General features: G+C 41.3%; 1 protein-coding gene across 1 annotated transcript in view; it reads left to right on the top strand.

Moving 5' to 3' along the window:
- Window positions 1-19,275, top strand: part of LOC147361950 (ATP-binding cassette sub-family C member 4-like) — a 177,833-nt gene that overhangs the window by 95,374 nt on the left and 63,184 nt on the right. Inside the window, 3 exon segments of the mRNA XM_086330256.1 lie at window positions 4,716-4,866; window positions 14,652-14,771; window positions 15,945-16,055. Coding sequence (XP_086186382.1) covers window positions 4,716-4,866; window positions 14,652-14,771; window positions 15,945-16,055 — 382 coding nt within the window.

The raw sequence follows: 19,275 nt of genomic DNA, 5'->3' as shown, positions 1-19,275 counted from the left end.
TGATGCTGTGAAAGTGCTGCACTCAATATGCCAGCAAATTTAGAAAGCTCAGCAGTGGCCACAGGACTGGAAAAGATCAGTTTTCATTCCAATCCTAAAGAAAGGCAACGCTAAAGAATGTTCAAACTACCGCACAAGTGCGCTCATCTCACACGTTAGCAAAGTAATGCTCAAAATTCTCCAAGCCACTCTTCAACAGTTTGTGACCATAAATCTCCAGATGTTCAAACTGGATTTAGAAAAGCCAGAAGAACTAGAGATTAAATTGCCAACATCTGTTGGATCATCAAAAAAGCAAGAGAGTTCCAGAAAAACATCTACTTCTGCTTTATTGACAATGCCAAAGCCTTTGACTGTGTGCATCACACTAACCTGTGGAAAATCCTTCAAGAAATGGGCATACCAGACCACCTTACCTGCCTCTTGAGAAATCTATATGCAGGTCAAGAACAACAGTTAGAACTGGACATGGAACAACAGACTGGTTCCAAAGAGGTAAAAGAGGACTTCACTGTTGTATGTTGTCATTCTGCTTATTTAACTTATATGCAGAGTATATCATCGAAATGCCAGGCTGGATGAAGTAAAAGCTGGAATCAAGATTGCTGGGAGAAATACCAATAGCCTCAGATATGCAGATGACACCACCCTTATGGCAGAAAACGAAGAAGAACTAAAGAGTCTCTTGATGAAAGAGGAGAGTGAAAAAGGTGGCTTAAAGCTCAACATTCAGAAAACTAAGATCATGGCATCCGGCCCCATCACTTTATGGCAAATAGTTGGGGAAACAATGAAAACAGTGAGAGACTTTATTTTTGGGGGCTCCAAAATCACTGCAGATGGTGAATGCAGCCATGAAATGAAAAGACACTTGGTCCTTGAAAGAAAAACTATGACCAACGTAGACAGTATATTAAAAATCAAAGAGGTTACTTTGCCAACAAAGGTCTGTCTAGTCAAAGCTATGGTTTTTCCAGTGGTCATGTATGGATGTGAGAGTTGGACTATTAAGCAACCTGAGCACCAAAGAATTGATGCTTTTGAACTGTGGTGTTGGAGAAGACTCTTGAGAGTCCCTTGGACTGCAAGGAGATTCCACCAGTCCATCCTAAATCAGACCTGAATATTCATTGGAAGCACTGATACTGAAACTCCAATAGTTTGGCCGCCTGATGGGAAGAACTAACTCATTGGAAAAGACCCTGATGCTGGGAAAGATTGAAGGCAGGAGGAGAAGGGGACAACAGAGAATGAGATGGTTGGATATCACCGACTTGATGGAAATGAGTTTGAGCAAGCTCTGGGAGTTGGTGATGGACAGGGAATCCTGGTGTACAGCAGTCCATGGGGATGCAGAGTCGGACATGACTGAATGACTGAACTGTGAAATTAAAGAATTCAAATTCTTAAATCGAAATGCTGTTATTCAGATTTTCTATGTCATTATGTTCGTTTCAGATGTCATTTTATAAGACATGTGTCCTTTACATTAGGGAACATTTCATGCAAATATGGGCTCAATAAAGGACAGAAATGGTAGGGACTTAACAAAAACAGAAGATATTAAGAAGAGGTGGCAAGAATACACAGAACTGAACAAAGAAGATCTTCATGGCCCAGATAATAATGATGGTGTGATCACTCACCTAGAGCCAGACATCCTGGAATGCAAAGTCAAGTGGCCTTAGGAGGCATCACTACAAACAAAGCTAGTGGAGGTGATAGAATTCCAGTTGAGCTATTTCAAATTCTGAAAGATGATGCTGTGTAAGTGCTACACTCAATATTCCAACAAATTTGGAAAACTCAGCAGTGGCCACAGGACTGGAAAACGTCAGTTTTCATTCCAATCCCAAAGAAAGGCAATGCCAAAAAATGCTCAAACTACTGCACAATTGCACTCATCTCACATGCTAGTAAAGTGATGCTTAAAATTCTCCAAGCCAGGTTTCAGCAATACATGAACCATGAACTTCCAGATCTTCAAGCTGGTTTTAAAAAAGGCAGAGGAAGCAGAGATCAAATTGCCAGCATCTGCTAGATCATTGAAAAAGCAGGAGAGTTCCAGAAAAATATCTGCTTCTGCTTTATTGACTATGCCAAAGCCTTTGACACTGTGGATCACAACAAACTGTGGAAAATTCTGAAAGAGATGGGAATACCAGACCACTGACCTGCCTCTTGAGAAACCTGTATGCAAGTCAGGAAGCAACAGTTAGAACTGGACATGGAACAACAGCCTGGTTCCAAATAGGAAAAGGAGTACATCAAGGCTGAATATTTTCACCATGCTTATTTAACTTATATGCAGAGTACATCATGAGAAACGCTGGGCTGGAGGAAGCACAAGCTGGAATCAAGATTTCTGGGAGAAGTATCAATAACCTCAGATATGCAGATGACACCACCCTTATGGCAGAAAGTGAAGAAGAACTAAAAAGCCTCTTGATGAAGGTGAAAGAGGAGAGTGAGAAAGTTGGCTTAAAGCTCAACATTCAGAAAACAAAGATCATGGCATCTGATCTCATCACTTCATGGCAAATAGATGGGGAAACAGTGGAAACAATGGCTGACTTTATTTTTCTGGGCTCCAAAATCACTGCAGATGGTGATTGCAGCCATGAAATTAAAAGACACTTACTCCTTGGGAGAAAAGTTATGACCAATCTGCTGCTGCTGTTGCTAAGTCATTTCATTTGTGTCTGACTCTGTGTGACCCCATAGATGGCAGCCCACCAGGCTTCCCCGTACCTGGGTTCTCCAGGCAAGAACACTGGAGTGGGTTGCTATTTCCTTCTCCAGGCACATTTCCTGACCCAGGGACTGAACCTGGGTGTCTTGCATAGCAGTCAGATTTTTCACTGACTGAGCCACCAGGGAAACCTCCTGGGGAGACCCAGATTTTTTAAAAGGATGAATGTTGTCTATCAAATTATGCAAGTCTGCTAAAAACCAGTAATTTGGATTTTTTATAATTGACATTTTAGTAGGTTTTTTTTTTTTTTTTTGCAAACAATAATGGCAAGCCAAGTGACCTAAAAGCGAGACATAGAAGGAGCTAAAAGGACCCCTCCCAATGAACATGAAGGTTGTAGCCTGGTGGGATGCACAGTCAAGCCAGTGGCTGTAAGATATTGTTTTCTGTAGGTTTAATAGGAGGGAGGTCAGACAGCCCTATTTTTTTCCACTTATGATTAGAATTTATTTCTTCAGAATTTCATCCTCTTCACTCTTGAGTTTTATTTTTATTACATGGCAGAGACAGGGAGAAATAGGAAAAGCACATGGGTCTCCATCCAGATCATGCAGTTCCCAAGGGCTCCTAGCCACAGAGTCACAGTTCTGGTTGGTTGTTCCTCCTGCCTGCAGCTGTGGCTCTGGGATTCCCTGAGCACAAACTGCTCCTCTCCTTCTCCAGGATAAGCAATACCTTCCTGGGAAACTTTAGGATGACCACCACCCTGCCAACCTCATATTTCTTATCTTAAAGAACAGCCAGTGTTAACTCAGACAAGCATCTCAACCTTCTCATCCCAGCTCCCTTTTGGTCAAAATTTTGATCAACTGTGATTACTGCCTGCAAGTCATTCATGCCATTCTTTCTATTTGTTAAACATGCCTGTAAAATCAGTCATAAGTCTTAGAATTGTCTCAAAATATTCAGGTATTCGTCCCTGTGTTTCCCCAGCACCCTGTGCTCTGCTCATATAACCGTGGATTTGTATCCACCTGAGATCATAAACTTCAGAGGCCTTGGCCCAGACTGGGTGAATCTGCAAGTCCCTACCACCCCACCCCACTTTCATGGCAGGCAGTCTCTAAATGTTGGTTGCATTCTTATGGCCTGATACTATCCACCAGGGTATCATACTTTTCCTGATAAGGATGGATGTGTAAATCAGCATCAACCAACAATTTCATTTTTTATTCTATCTGCTGTCTTTTCAGACCAAAATCCTTTCCCAAGAGAAAATCATCTCTCGGGATAATAATTTAGAGAATGTTCATGGAACTCAGCACAGGGCCTTACACAGAGTACACACATTGTAAATGGAATCTGGTGTTGTTATAATAGTTAACCTTTGGAATGGGCCTTTTAAATACTTAGTATAATGATAGAAAGATGGCTGTAAGTTGAAAGTAAGCTTAAATATGTCATAATGGCTCATGACATGGGCTTCCCAGCTCCGTGACTTAGGCTTTGCCATCTCCATCAAGTTGCTTTTCCTCTCCCTGTGCCTCACTGTATCCATTTGTAAAATTAGATAATACTGTTACTAGATATGTTACACAGAATTTGTAATTAACCAGTTCTTTATCCCTACATGTATAGCTGAGGCATCTGGATTCATCTATGATACATGCTCATTCATCTCTCTAGTAACACCTGCTGACTCCTGATATTTTGAGATGCAACTCCTACTCTCTGAACCTCAAATATTCTCATCTGTTAAAAGTAGTAATGCCTTAAAAAAATAATAATGCCTGCCTCGAGTGTATCACAAGAGCTGATACCCAGAAAGTTCTTATCAGAATAGTTGGTGCTTGCAATAAACATCATGAGGACCATCTATAATTTTATTTCTTTGGAATAGAAGGCATTCCCTGCTGTTTCAACAAGTTTCAAGGAAAAGAGTTTAAGCCTAACAAATCAATGAAGTTTATCTTTGAAAATCATCCTTGACACAAAGCCCTCTATATTTTTGTTATTTCAGACATTTCTGCTTGTGATTGGTGTGGTGGGCGTGATGGTGGCTGCAATTCCCTGGAGTGCTATACCTATGATTCCCCTTGGCATCATTTCCTTTGTTCTTCGGCGGTATTTCTTAGAGACGTCACGAGATGTGAAACGCCTGGAATGTACAAGTGAGTGCCGGGGCTCTCAGTACCAGGGCTTTCCACCTGCACTGGAGGGCAGTGCAGGCTGGCTTCCATTTATACTGCAATTAACCAGACTCCTGAAATTCTGCAGACTGTCTTGTGGAATTTCTCACTGTTAACATTAGGTGATTGAAAGTTATGGCCCCTGAGAATAGGTTGGCCCTTAAGGCAAATGGAGATGGCTACGGGTCAGCTGCCTTTGCATTTTAGCCCAAGGAGGATGGATGTGAGCCCCATGAGGACAGGGACCATTTCTATCTTGTTCATGGCATACTTCCTTACACAGAGTATCCACTCTGTTAATAATATTCTTAAAAATGTTTCATCATGTTGGAACTAATATAGAAGGAAAATAGAAAAGTTTTCTTCTCCTAAAGTTACCAGAAACGACAAGGAAGGGAAAAGTTTAGGAAAAGGAAAGGCGACCTCAGGAAATATATGTCGGAAGTGATATATTTGAAAAATACATTCTTTCACATGTTCTAGTAAGTTGCAGTTGTTAAATGTATTGAAAAGATATCTGTTAGTCACTCAGTCATGTCCAACTGTTTGCGACCACATGGACTGTAGCCCACTAGGCTTTTCTGTCCATGGAATTCCCCAGGCAAGAACACTGGAGTGGGTAGCCATTCCCTTCTCCAGAGGATCTTCCTGACCCAGGGATTGAACCCAGGTCTCCTGCATTGCTGGTGGATTCTTTAATGTTTAAGCCTCCAGGGAAGCCCTGCTGAAAAGATAAGCCCTGTTATTTTCAGGTTTGCTATTTGTCATTGTCAGTATTTGGGTGATACCACACTGTTTGAATATCCCTTTCTCAAAACTATTCATATAAATGATGCTGAAAATAATCCCCTAGGAGGACACAGGAGGGGGATCTGTTCAGTATGTATTTAGTTGATTCCTCCATTCAATTTCCTAGTTTTAGAATAATGGGGATCAGGGATGTCTCTGTTGGTCCTGTGGGTAAGACTCTGTGCTTCCACTGTGGGGGCCACCTCTTCAGTCCCTGATTGGGGAACCAGATCCTGCAAGGTGCAGCCAAAAAACAGAATAATGGGGACACATTTAATGATTAGTTAGTCTATTCTACAGGTAATCACAGATGATGAAATCAAATCTCTCTCTTATTAATGCACAATTTCATCAATTTCAAAAATAAGGAGGAAAATGGATTGTTATATATTTTTTAAAAGTTATAAAAACAATAGCCCAAAAGTAAGGAGAGAATATGTTTGTATCAGAGACCTCAGCCATGAATAATTATTGCAAAGTAAAACCAACTTAACCTTCTAGAAACCAAGCCAAGAACAGAAGCATATTGAGTCTCATGGTTCTCTGTATCTACTAAGTGGAAAAAAAATCTCAGTTCATCCAATCAAAGGAGTTTTTTATTATAACATTTGTATGTTTTATTTTTAATAATAAACACTTGAGGTACTTATCTTTATCTGCAAAAAGGATAATGATCATCAATTTCATAAAGTCTATGGAAGACATCTTCACTCATCAAGAGAAGCTGCTAACCTCCTGTGAGGTCGATGTGTTGGAATGAATGGGGAGCAGTAGAGTCTAGGTGTGTGTGACATTCTACCTGTATGACTGAATAGGATGGTAGGACCTGGGAATGCAGAAGAGGAAGTGATGAGGTCCATCCAGTCTTCTGGATGTTTCAGATGCTTCAGATGTTTTATGGTTTGAGGCCACTCATGAAATGTAGTAATTCAGCAGTCTTGGTGTAAAGAAACTCTCTAGTACATTGGTAGAAGGGTTGTTCCAAAAAGAATACTTGACAGAATTTTTGCCTGGGGCAAGGGCCATTTCCCATTCATAATGAAGTGGAGAGAAGGGCTTCTCCTGAGGTTTTTGTCAATCAGCAATACAGGATTTTCTCAGTATTTGATCTGGAGAGTCTGAGAACTTTGGCACTCTCACTGTGGAATATTTGTATTTTTTGCAGCCAACAGGATGCAACAAGTTAGACAATAAATTTAATCCAGGTACCACATCCTGCACACTTCAGATAATGACATGTGGTGGCCAGTTGATTAGAATGTTTATGTTCTCTCTCTAGGTGGTAGTGGTGGTGTTCAGTTAGTCGTGTCTGACTCTTTGACCCCACGGACTGCAGCACACAAGGCTTCCCTGTCCTTCACCATTTCCCGAAGTTTGCTCAAACTCATGTCCACTAAGTTGGTGATGCCATTCAATCATCTCGTCCTTTGTTGTCTCCTTTTCCTCCTTCTTTCAATCTTTCCCAGCATCAGGGTCTTTTCCTATGAGTCGACTCTTTGCATTAAGTGGCTTAAGTATTGGAGCTTCAGCATCAGTTCTTCCAGTGAATACACAGGGTTGATTTCCTTTAGTATTAACTGGTTTGATCTCCTTGCTGTCCAAGTAACTCCCAAGAATCTTCTCTAGCACCACATCAAAAGTATTCATTCTTCCATGCTCTGCTTTCTTTATGGTCCAACTCTCATATTCATATGTGACTACTGGAAAAACCATAGCTTTGAACATGCATACCTTTGTCAGCAAAGTGATGTCTCTGCTTTTTAATATGCTGTCTAGGTTTGTCACAGCTTTTCCTCCAAGGAGCAAGTGTCTTTTAATTTCATGGCTGCAGTCACTGTCCACAGTGATTTTGGAGCCTAAGAAAATAATGTCTGTCCCTATTTCCCCATCTGTTTGCCATGAAGTCATGGGACTGGATGTCATGATCTTCATTTTCTGAATGTTGTTTTAAGTCAGTTTTTTCACTTTCATCTTTCACCTTCATCAGGAGGCTCTTTATTCTTCTTCACTTTCTGCCATAAGAATGTCATCTGCCTATCTGAGGTTATTGATATTTCTTCTGGCAGTCTTGATTCCAGGTTGTGCTTCATCCAGCCCAGTATTTCTCATGATGTACTCTGCACATAAGTTCAATAGCAGGGTGATAATACGTAGCCTTGACATACTCCTTTCCCAGTTTGGGACCAGTCAGTTGTTCCATGTCTGGTTCTAACTGTTGCTTCTTGATCTGCATACAGATTTCTCAGGAGGCAGGTACAGTGGTCTGGTATCCCCATCACTTTAAGAATTTTCCAGTTTGTTGTGATCCACACAGTCAAAGGTTTTAGCATAGTCAATGAAGCAGAAGTAGATATTTTTTTTCTGTAATTCTCTTGCTTTCTCTATGTTCCAATGAATGTTGACAGTTTGATCTCCAGTTCTTCTGCATTTTCTAAATCCAGCTTGTACATCTGGAAGTTCTCAGTTCATGTACTGTTGAAGCCTAGCTTAAAGGGATTTGAGCATTACCTTGTTAGCATATGAAATGAGTGCAGTTGTGTAGTAGTTTGAACACTCATTGGCATTGCCCTTCTTTGGGAATGGTATGAAAACTGATATTTTCCAGTCCTGTGGCCACTGCTGAGTTTTCCTTATTTGCTGGCATATTGAGTGCAGCACTTTAACAGCCATCATCTTTTAGGATTTGAAATAGCTCAGCTGAATTCTGTCACCTTCACTTGACTTTTTTGTAGTGATGCTTCCTACTTGACTTCGAAGGCCCACTTGACTTCGAACTCCAAAATGTCTGGCTCTAGGTGAGTGATCACACCATCGTGGTTATCCAAGTCATTAAGATCTTTTCGTATAGTTCTTCTGTATATTGCTGCCACCACTTCTTAATATAGTTTGCTTTTGTTAGGTCCATCCCATTTGTGTCCTTTATTGAGCCCATCTTTGCATGAAATGTTCCCTTGGTATCTCTAATTTTCTTGAAGAGATCTCTAGTCTTTCCCATTCTATTGTTTTCCTCTACTGCTTCGCACTGATCACTGAGGAAGGTTTTCTTATCTCTCCTTGATATTCTTTGGAACTCTGTACATGGGTGTATTTTCCCTTTTCTCCTTTGCCTTTTACTTTTCTTCTTTCCTCAGCTATTTGTAAGGCCTCCCCAGCAACAATTTTGCCTTGTTTCATTTCTTTTTCTTCAGGATGGTTTGGATCACTGCCTTCTGTACAATGTTATTAACCTTGGTTCATAGTTCATCAGTCACTCTGGCTATCAGATCTAATCCCTTTAATCTATTTGTCACTTACACTGTATCATCATAAGGGGTTTGATTTAGGTCTTATTTGAATGACCTAGTGGTTTTTCCTACTTTTTTCAATTTAAATCTGAATTTTCCACAAGGTGTTCATGATCTGAGCCACAGCTCCTTAGCTTGTCTTTGCTGACTGTGTAGAGCTACTCCATCTTCAGCTCAAAAGAATATAATCCCTCTGATTTTGGTATTGACCATCTGATGGTGTCCATGTGTAGAGTCATCTCTTGTGTTGTTGGAAGAGAGTGTTTGCTATGGCCAGTCTGTTTTCTTGGCAAAACTCTGTTAGCCTTTTCAGTGCTTCATTTTGTACTCCAAGGCCAAACTTGCCTGTTACCCCAGGTATCTCTTAACTTCCTACTTTTGCACTCCAGTCCCCTACGATGAATAGGAGATTTTTTTGGTGTTAGTTCTAGAAGGTCTTGTAGGTCTTCATAGAACCATTCAACTTCAGTTTCTTCTGCATTAGTGGTTGGGGCATAGACTTGGATTATTGTGATATTGAATGGTTTGCCTTGGAAACGAATGAGATGATTCTGTTGTGTTTAAGATTCTATCCAAATACTGCATTTTGGACTCCTTTGTTGACTATGAGGGCTACTCCATTTCTTCTAAGGGATTCTTGCCCTCAGTAGTAGATATAATGGCCATCTGAATTAAATTTGCCCATTCCCTTCCATTTTAGTTCACTGAGTTCCTAAAATGTCAATGTCTACTCTTGCCATCTCCTGTTTGACCTTGATTCATGGACCTAACATTCCAGGTTCCTATGCAGTATTGTTCTTTCCAGCATCAGACTTTATTTTCACCACCAGACACATCCACAACTGGGTGGATTGTCACCCAGAGATCCGGTGGATCCACACCAGAGACCCACAACTGGGTCTCTGCTTTAGCTCAGCCTTTTCATTTCTTCTGTAGCTATTTCTCTGCTCTTCTCCAGTAGTATATTGGGCACCTACTGACCTTGGGAGGTGGGACTATGCCATAAATAATAACACTGCCACTTCCTCTAAACAGGAACTGATTGTATATATTAGGGCTTCCCAGGTGGCTCAGTGGTAAAGAATCTGTCTGCCAATGCAGGAGATGCAGGATCCACAGATTCAGTCCCTGGGTTGAAAAGATCCCCTAGAGGAGGACATGGCAACCCACTCAAGTATTCTTGCCTAGATGCAAAGAGGAATGTGGTGGGCTACAGTCCGTGGAATCGCAAAGAGTCAGACATGATTGAATGACTGAGCAAATGAGAGCATATCTTAAAGTTCACTGCTGGAGCCAACAGCAAAAAGAAAGACACCTGACTGCTGTGGCCAGAAGACAGAAGCCTGCTTCATTCTTGTGCTCTGAAGGACTACTGAAAAATCTATTTTCAGGTCCTATGACCTAACTGCCCTTGCAACTTATGCGGACATTTATATCTAATGGCATATTGGCAGCTGATTTTAACAGGGCTTTAGGGTCACATTTTTGCAAAAGTGATGATAGCAATGGTCAATCATGTACAAGTACATAAAACCAGGATGGCCTTTGCTTGCCTTTCTCTAGCTTCTGTAACCAGCTTTTTGCATTTGACAGTGCCTGAATGATGAAGCCATATCCAAATTCTGTCTGAAAGGTGCTGGGATCAACTAACAATGTCTGCTATGGTCATTGTTAAGGCTGGGTTAGCACATGTGTCAGGTGTATTAGGACCATGGATCATCAAGTCTGCTGTTTTAAGGGGTTCTTATGCTGGATTCCCAGGACTTTGTTCAATGGAAGGTGATTAATGGGGCTTCCCAGGTGGTGCTAGCAATAAAGAATGCACCTGCCATGCAGGGGATGTAAGAGATGTGTGTTTGATCCCTGGGTCAGAAAGATATCCTAGAGGAGGTTATGGCAACCCACTCCAGTATTCTTTTTTTTCTTTTTTTTTTAAGTTTATTTATTTTAATTGGAGGCTAATTACTTTATTGGTATGGGGAGAGATGTGGGAGGGGGTTTCAAGATGGGGAACACATGTACACCCACTCCAGTATTCTTGCATGGAGAATTCCATGGACAGAGGAGCCTGGCGGACTACAGTCCATGGGATTGCAAAGAGTCAGGCACGACTGAAGCGACTGAGCACCAAGTGATTAAGATGTGCAGTAGTGGCTAATGCTGTTGGGTGTTAGCTGAGTAAGATCTGGGGGTTTTCTGAACATAAATAATAAGGTCTAGAGAAAAATTGCTCATTGTCACAAAAAGGCGTCCTTAACCCTGGTTATTCTCCCTCTGAGACACTGTGGCTAATTAAAAGCACAACCTGGGGAATAAGACAATGTTGTGTCTCACACCCAGGTTGCTCACTTTGTTGGGTTAATATAGTTAATCCTGCACAGTCAGTGCTCTGAATCCCTTAGTCTCTGGGGGTCTCATGAAGATTTCTTGAGTTGATGTTTGTAAAGTGCTTGCTGGCTACTATCAAAGGCACTAAAACCTTGAACAAGAGGCCATTAAGAAGTTATTCACAACTAGAAGGTCTCACATAGGTTGAATAATAACATGGAGCAGGGCTGTCAGCCCGGGCCAGGGAGGAATTGCACCCTACACTTGTCCTCAGATTTGTGGGAAACACTTGTCAGTCATGCAAACTGTAGGGTTACACGTGTCTGTGACTGTGAACTGATGCCATGGCTGATACATAGTCTTCTTCAGGACAGCGAGCTCAGTGCTTGTGGGAAAATGTTACTTTGGGCAACATGACACAGGGGCCTTGACATCCCCTCTTCCCTGTACTAGTTAATCTTCTTTGCAAACCCTCCAGTTCACTCATCCTGGCATCCTGCTCAGACCTAACGGAATTTAAGAGAAACAGAATGACTTTTCACAGGTCTGCATTCCTGCTGAACTCTTGTGCCTGAGTTGAGGTAGGTGAAGGGGTGTTTGGGTTCCCTGGTGTTCAAAGCTGAGATGACACCTGGTTTCTAAAATCAACCCCGCCCTCTATCTCCACTGGACAGAATCACCTGCAGCTTTCATCTCCTGTCAGGGAAGCAGGTGAGGGAGGCCACGCTGGAGAGTTCATTCCAGGATTCTTCCTGGGTGAACAGCCACATCTACTTCCTCCTTGTCTGTAATGAATAGTGTTGATATCACAACATTTGCTCTGGAAATGAGAGCCTGGTTCTAGTGATTTTTCTGTGTTCTCTGGAGCTGGACTCTCGGCATCCTCCTGACAGGGTGATGGGCCCCAGAATTCATCTGCATCATTCATGTGAGCACCTGGTGTCCAGACTGATGAGTTCTGGGGGTGGTTGGGACACCTGCTGGGGTGCAGAAAAGACCTGAACAGAGTTCCCAGCCTTTCTTATTTGGAGCTTGAGCTCAGTCTGAGTTTATATTGCTCTTATAAGTGTAAAGTTATAGAAAGCTAAAAAATTACTCAGTAGAGTGAAGAGAAAGAGCAGTGCGGATGCTGGAATGAGAACACAGGTACACAACTGGATGATCAAAAGCACCACTGAATCACTTTCATCTCTTTGCCTAAACAAAGTACAAAGGGGAAATGTTAGATCATGTCATAGTTCAGAGAAGGATTTTTCCTTAAAGCAATATTACAGCTGAGGGTCCCTAACAGTTAAGGCTCCTGGTCTGATGAGCCCCAGGGCTGAGTGGATGGTCACCTGGCCCCCAGCCCAGGCTGTCTTCCCCCTAGTTCAGGGCTTCCTACCCTCTCTTAGCACCAGTGTCTCACAGGAGGAAGCTTCCTTCTTCCTTCCTTATAGAACTGGGGACACTAAACACAAGAGGAGGTTCTGTGTCTTTACCTGTTTGTACCTTAACCCCTCCAAATGTGCAGTGCCCAGGTGCATGTTGGTACTGACTGAACAGGCATTCAGATACTGGACTAAGAAGTGAGGACCTGAAAACAGTTTAGAGTTTTACACTTGATCCTTTCCCCCATCGTTTTATAAAATCTCTGTAGCCTCCTATAAGATGCATTACTAACTTCCCATGAACAACCTCATTGTACTAACAGGGCTTCTCTAGGAGATGTACAGGTAACAAAGTGATGTCAGTATTTCCTGCTAATACAGAACAAGTTATCACTCATCCCAGACATGGCTCACAGACTCACTATTACCCTGACAGTAGCAAGTTATAGCCTCGTTCATGGTGGGGAATGAGAACCATAAGGGGTCATCCCTGCCTGGTAGCCTGCAGCCCAGCTGTTCCCTGACAGGCAAGAGCCTGACCCTGGAGCTCGTGGTCAGTGTGCTCTTAGAGAAGATGGCAGGAAACGAATGGGCAGTCATGTGACACCTGACCCCAAACCCACACGAAGTCACTCAAAAGAGAATGGACACTAAGGCCACTGTCATGTTCTAAAAGGGTGATGTGCATGTCCCATGCCACTATGACCTCCAAACACCAGGAAAGGTATCCAGCAGGCAGATATAAAAACATCCATCAGGTTCCCGGGGCGGAAGTCAAGAACATTCAAAGGCCCCTCATCTGCTGGGTCCTGAGGGCACAAGGGAGGGGCAGTGCCGGGTGTTCCGTGACCCGTACAGAGGCTCCTGGCGCAGGTGCAGGGGGAGGTCCAGGACAGGGGAGGCGGCAGACTGTCCATTCCCCTTACTTGTCTCACCCTGTCCTGGGTCTGGCTCTGGTGCAGGGTCGGGTGTACTGATTCTATCCCAGACCTTAGGCTGCTCATCTAACATGGAGACAAAACACAGGTAGCTCATCAAGCTTCAGTGTGGTGAGGACTCTAATGAGGAATTAAATTTTAAAATGCTACTGATTCAAAAATTAGTGAATGATAATTACTCATCCATGAAAAAGAATGAAATATTGCCATTTACAGCCACATGAATGGATTTAGAGAATAATATCCTTAGTAAAGTAAGTCAGAGAAAGATAAATATGATATCACTTACATATGGAATCTAAAAATAATACAAATGAATCTGTATGCAAAATAGAAATAGAGACATTGAAAACAAACTTACAGTTACCAAGGGGGACTGTGAGAGAGGGAGGAACAAGCTAGAAGAATGGGATTAATAGACACACTGCTATTAATAGTGTCAGATAACAACAAGGATTTACTGTAAAGCACAGGGAATTTTATTCAGTATCTTGTAATAACCTGTAATAGAATATAATCAGAAAAAATAACTGAATGACTATGCTATATACCTGAAACTAATACATTATTGTAGATCAACTATACTTCAATGTATTTTTAAAACTTTGTCAACAATTTCCACCTGTTGAGATGCCAGAAAAATTTGGAGGGAGGCGTGTTTGAGAAGACCTTGATAAAAGAACCAATAAAAGAATTTCTTTACCTAAATCTAGCTGTGATTTGAATTTGATCAAAGATAGTTTCTGAAGAAGGCAATGGCAACCCACTCCAGTACTCTTGCCTGGAGAATCCCAGGGACGGAGGAGCCTGGTGGGCTGCCGTCTATGGGGTCACACAGAGTCAGACACAACTGATGCAACTTAGCAGCAGCAGCAGCAGTTTCAAAGAGAATCTTTCATTCCCAGGTTGCTAAAGTGAAGTGTGATGTGAGCAGAAGTTTGAGGATCATGTGGAAGATTCCCTTTGGCAGGATGTGTGGCCACAGAGCACTGGAGGCAGTTGGTTTCCTTGCATCCAGCCTCCCCAACTTTGTTATTTGTCTGTCTCTGCTTCCCCAGCACGGAGCCTGGTATTTTCCCACTTAACATCTTCTCTGCGGGGACTCTGGACCATCCGGGCATGCAAAGCTGAACAGAAGTTTCAGAAAGTGTTCGACTCACACCAGGACTTGCATTCAGGTCTGTAAACTTCTGAAGATGATTTCAAAGGATGGGATGTGCTGCCTTCTGAGGCCTGACCTCCCTCTCAGGTGGTCTTGCTGGCCAGAACCTCTCTCTGTGCCACCCCTCATCCCCCTCTGCACACCTGCCTCCCCTACCCCTTCCTCTCAGCAATCCCTCTGTGTTCCCCTCTTCCCATGTCACACCCTTGCTTTTCTTCCCTGCCTGGCTTGCATTGTCCTTCCATCCCTGTGCCCTGTGGCTTTCTGTCTTTTTAGAGCAGGAGTCAGCAAGCTTTTCTTTCTTCCAAAGGACCAGATAGAAAATACTGCAGGCTTTGTATGCTGTACCATCTCTGTTGCAACTACTCACCTTTGCTGTTGTAGCACAAAGACAGGCAAAGATAATACATCAGCGAATGGCTGCAGCTGTGTTCCAGTAAAACTTTATTTTCAGAATCAGGCAGTGGCTGTTTTAGCCCTGCAGGCTGTGGTTTGCTGACTCTTTTCAGAGCATGGAGGGTAGCGGATGTGATTGAGGAAAATAATTTCCTGATTTGCTACCCGCTTGATTATACTTTGTATCAGTGAAGTTCCTACCCCACACCCCCCGCCCCAGGTAAAAAATTCAGAATTTTCTCTAAGTCTATAAAATCCTGGCCAAACTTTCCAATCATTATTGTATTTTAAAGATAAAATGGCATTTTGAAAGTCACATGCAGATCCTATTAGTTGATGGTAATGTAGACACTGGCCCCTAAGAATAAACACCACAGTGCCCTGTAGTGAGGGCAGAAAGTGCTGGAAACATTGTGAGCTGTGCTCTCTGCTGTCAGAGAGCTGGGAACATTTGACCCTGTGAGAGGATGATCTTCACATTGAGGCCCTTCACTGCAGGAAACACACCAATGAGATGATTTACTATCTTCTCTCTTATGATCATATTTCTGTCAATAACCTGTGGGTTGAAGTTTTCAATCCTTGCTTCCTGGACTGATCCTCTGTGTCCAGTAAGTTGTCTTGTGTTGGAACCTAGTTTTCTGGAATCTTCAGGTTTCTTGGGTATGTGACTCTGCTGTCCTACCTTGTGTAAAATCTTCCGTAACTCAACTGAGAAAATTCTCTCCCTCATGAGAAGCAGCTAACATGTTTTTTCTGTTCATGTATTATGCTTAACGATTCACAAATGCAGAGGCTTGGTTCCTGCTTTTGACAACGTCCCGATGGCTCGCTGTGAATCTAGATGTCATCTGTGCCATCTTTGTCACTATTGTTGCCTTTGGGGCCCTGACTCTGGCAGAAAGTAAGTACAGATGTGGATATTTGTGGTTTGTTTACAGTTTACAGCTTTGTTTATAGTTATTAAACTCTTGCCATCTTGTCTAATATGTACTCTTTGGTTCTAATGAATTTTATTAAAGTGTTTGCTGCATATGACTCCTCAGTTTGGTCCATGTGAAGTCATTTGTGTCTTGATGAGAACTTTTATTTTTTCCCATTTATTTATTTATTTACAGCAGGTCCTTGTTGAGACATCTTAAAAAAATTTTTTTTTGATCAGCGTATGGCTGATTTACAATGTGTTTGCTTCAGGTGTATAGCCAAGTGAATCTATTATACGTACCTCCAGTTTTTTAAAGATTCTTTTTCCGTACCCATGAACATTGGGGTGCATGTATCATTTTATATTAATTTGCATCTTAATAAATACTTAAATAATTTGTCCTTTAGAAAAGAATTTCTGTTTTTGGCTTTCAGAATCTTTAGGAGCAAAGACCAGTTATGAATGTGCCTACTCCAGGAGACCTGTGGTGCTTTGGGCCCCTGCTTTGGCTCATTTGGTCCATTCATTTATTTTTAAGTTTTATTGGAGTATAGTTGATTTCCACTGTTGTCTTGGTTTCAGATGTACTGCAAAGTGAATCTGCTATACATAAAATATAGCCGCTCTTTTTTATATTCTTTCCCCACATATGTCATTAAAGAGTTCTCTGTACTTTACAGTAGTTTCTTATTTGTTATCTATTTTACTATTTTATATATAGTAGTATCCATGTGTCAATCCCAGTCTTCCAATTTATCCCTCCCCTCCTTTATCCCCTGGTAACCATAAGTTTATTTTCTACACCTGTAACTCTACTTCTGTTTTGTAGATAGTTCATTTGCAGCCTTTTGTTAGATTCCATATATAAGTGACATCATACTCTATCTTTCTCTGTCTGACTTACTTCACTCAGTACTAAAATCTCTAGGTCCAGCCATGTTGCCGCAAATGGCATTATTTCATCCTTTTTAATGGCTGTGTAATAGTCCATTGTATGTATGGCACCACATCTTCTATATGCATTGCTTGTTGATAGACATTGAGGTTTCTTCCATGCCCTGGCTATTGTAAATTGTGCTGCAGTGAACATTAGGATGCATGTATCTTTTGGAATTATGGTTTTCTCTGGATATATGCCTAGGAGTGGGATTGCTGGATCATATGGTAGCTCTATTTTTGGGTTTTTAAATGAACCTCCATGTTGTTCTCCATAGTGGCTCTACCAGATTACATTCCCACCAACAGTGTCAGAAGTTTCCCTTTTCTCCATATCCTCTCCAGTATTTATTGTTTGTAGACTTTTTGATGATGGTCATACTGACTGGTGTAAGGTAAAATCTTACTGTAGTTTTGTTGTGCATTTATCTAATAAATAGAGATTTGATAATCTTTCATGTGCTTTTTGGTCATCTGTATTTCTTCTTTGGAGACCGTCTTGATCTTCTGCCCATTTTTAAAATTGGTTTGTTTATTTATTTATTTACTTTTGATATTGAACTACATGAACTGTTCGTATTCTTTAGTTCTGTTCAGTTCAGTCACTTAGTCATGTCTGACTCTTTGCAACCCCATGAATTGCAGCATGCCAGGCCTCCCTGTCCATCACCCAGCATTTACTCTCCCTGTCCATCATCACCCAGAGTTTACTCAAATTCATGTCCATTGAGTCAGTGATGCCATCCAACCATCTCATCCTCTGTTGTCCCCTTCTCCTCCTGCCCCCAATCCCTCCCAGCATCAGGGTCTTTCCTCCCATTCTGCAGGTTGTCTTTTTGGTATTTTTATGGTTTTCTTTGCTATGCAAAAGCTTTTAAGCTTTATTAGGTCCCAAATTTTTATGTTTTATTTTATTTTCATTACCCTAAGTGGTGGGTCAATAAAGAGCTTACTGCAATTTATGTCAGAGAGAATTCTCTCTGTTTTCATCTAAGAGTTTTGTAGTGTCTGTTCTTATATTTATGTCTCTAATCTATTTTGAATTTATTTTTGTGTATGGTGTTAGGAAATATTCTAATTTTATTCATTTACTAGTAGCTGTCCAGTTTTCCCAGCAACACTTATTGAAGAGACTGTCTTTTTTCCTTCCTTTCCAAAGGAAGGTCACTTCCTTTGCCATAAGTGACCATAGGTGTGTGGGTTTATCTCTGAACTTTCTGTCCTGTTCTATTGATCTATATTTCTGATTTTGGTCCCAGTAGCATACTGTTTCAATTATTGTAGCTGTGTAGTATAGTATATTACTGTATATGTGTAGTATAGTCTAAAGACTGGGAGCCTGATTCCTCCCAGCTTCATTTTTCTTCTTTGTTTTTCTCAAAACTGTGTTGGCTATTCAGGTATTTTGTGTTTTCATACAAAATGTAAAATATTTTGTTCTAATTATGTGAAAAATGCCATTGGTAATTTAATAGGGATTGCATTAAATCTGTAGATTGCTTTGAGTAGTTTGTTTCTTTATTTATTTATAGTAGGTCTTTGTTGAGATCTTTTATCTTTTTATTTTTCTTGAACGGGTTGAAGTCTATACAAGTGTAGCAAATTGACCTTCTGAACATTTCAGGTAGTGTCCTGCAGTTGGGAGGAGAGAATCAAGTTTACTATTAAGCTTTTTGTACAGCTTAGGTTTTAGGTTTTAACTTTAGGTCTACTTGGATCTCTTGGTTGTAGGGGTCTGGTGTACTGGGGTGAGAAATATTGTCTGTTACAAAAACAATATCCTCACTGCTGTGTGGGTACCAGATGAGCAGCTGTTGGAATGTGGCATGACTTCACTGTCCCTAACTACTCCATAGTAATAACACTGAATCATAGTCATTAATAATGGAAAAGTGAGAGTCATATTTTAGACTTAAAAGCACTGGCTCATAGAATCTGTTGCTTTGTTTTTGTGGTTTCAACTGTAGCTACATTGGATGTAGAAAGTGAAATTACATAATGATAATTGAAAGCATAGGGACAAAAATCTGAATAATGACATGATCCTCACCTATATAATATTGTCAAGTGTATCTCAATCCAGGTGGGAATATGATAAAGGACAGAAATGATAAGGACCTAAGATAAGCAGAAGAGATGGCAAGAATACACAGAAGAACTGTACAAAAAAGATCTTAAAGACCTGGATAACCATGATGATGTGGTCACTCACCTAGAGCCAGACATCCTGGGGTGTGAAGTCAAATGATACTTAACTACAAAG

This window comes from Bos grunniens, chromosome 12 (assembly GCF_055505025.1).
Source record: "Bos grunniens cultivar Pamir isolate PY7600 chromosome 12, Bosgru_T2T1.0, whole genome shotgun sequence".
In the NCBI taxonomy this organism is placed as follows: Eukaryota; Metazoa; Chordata; class Mammalia; order Artiodactyla; family Bovidae; genus Bos; species Bos grunniens.
The sequence above is the reverse complement of the archived record's forward strand: the minus strand, read 5'-3'. Positions and strand labels throughout refer to the sequence as shown.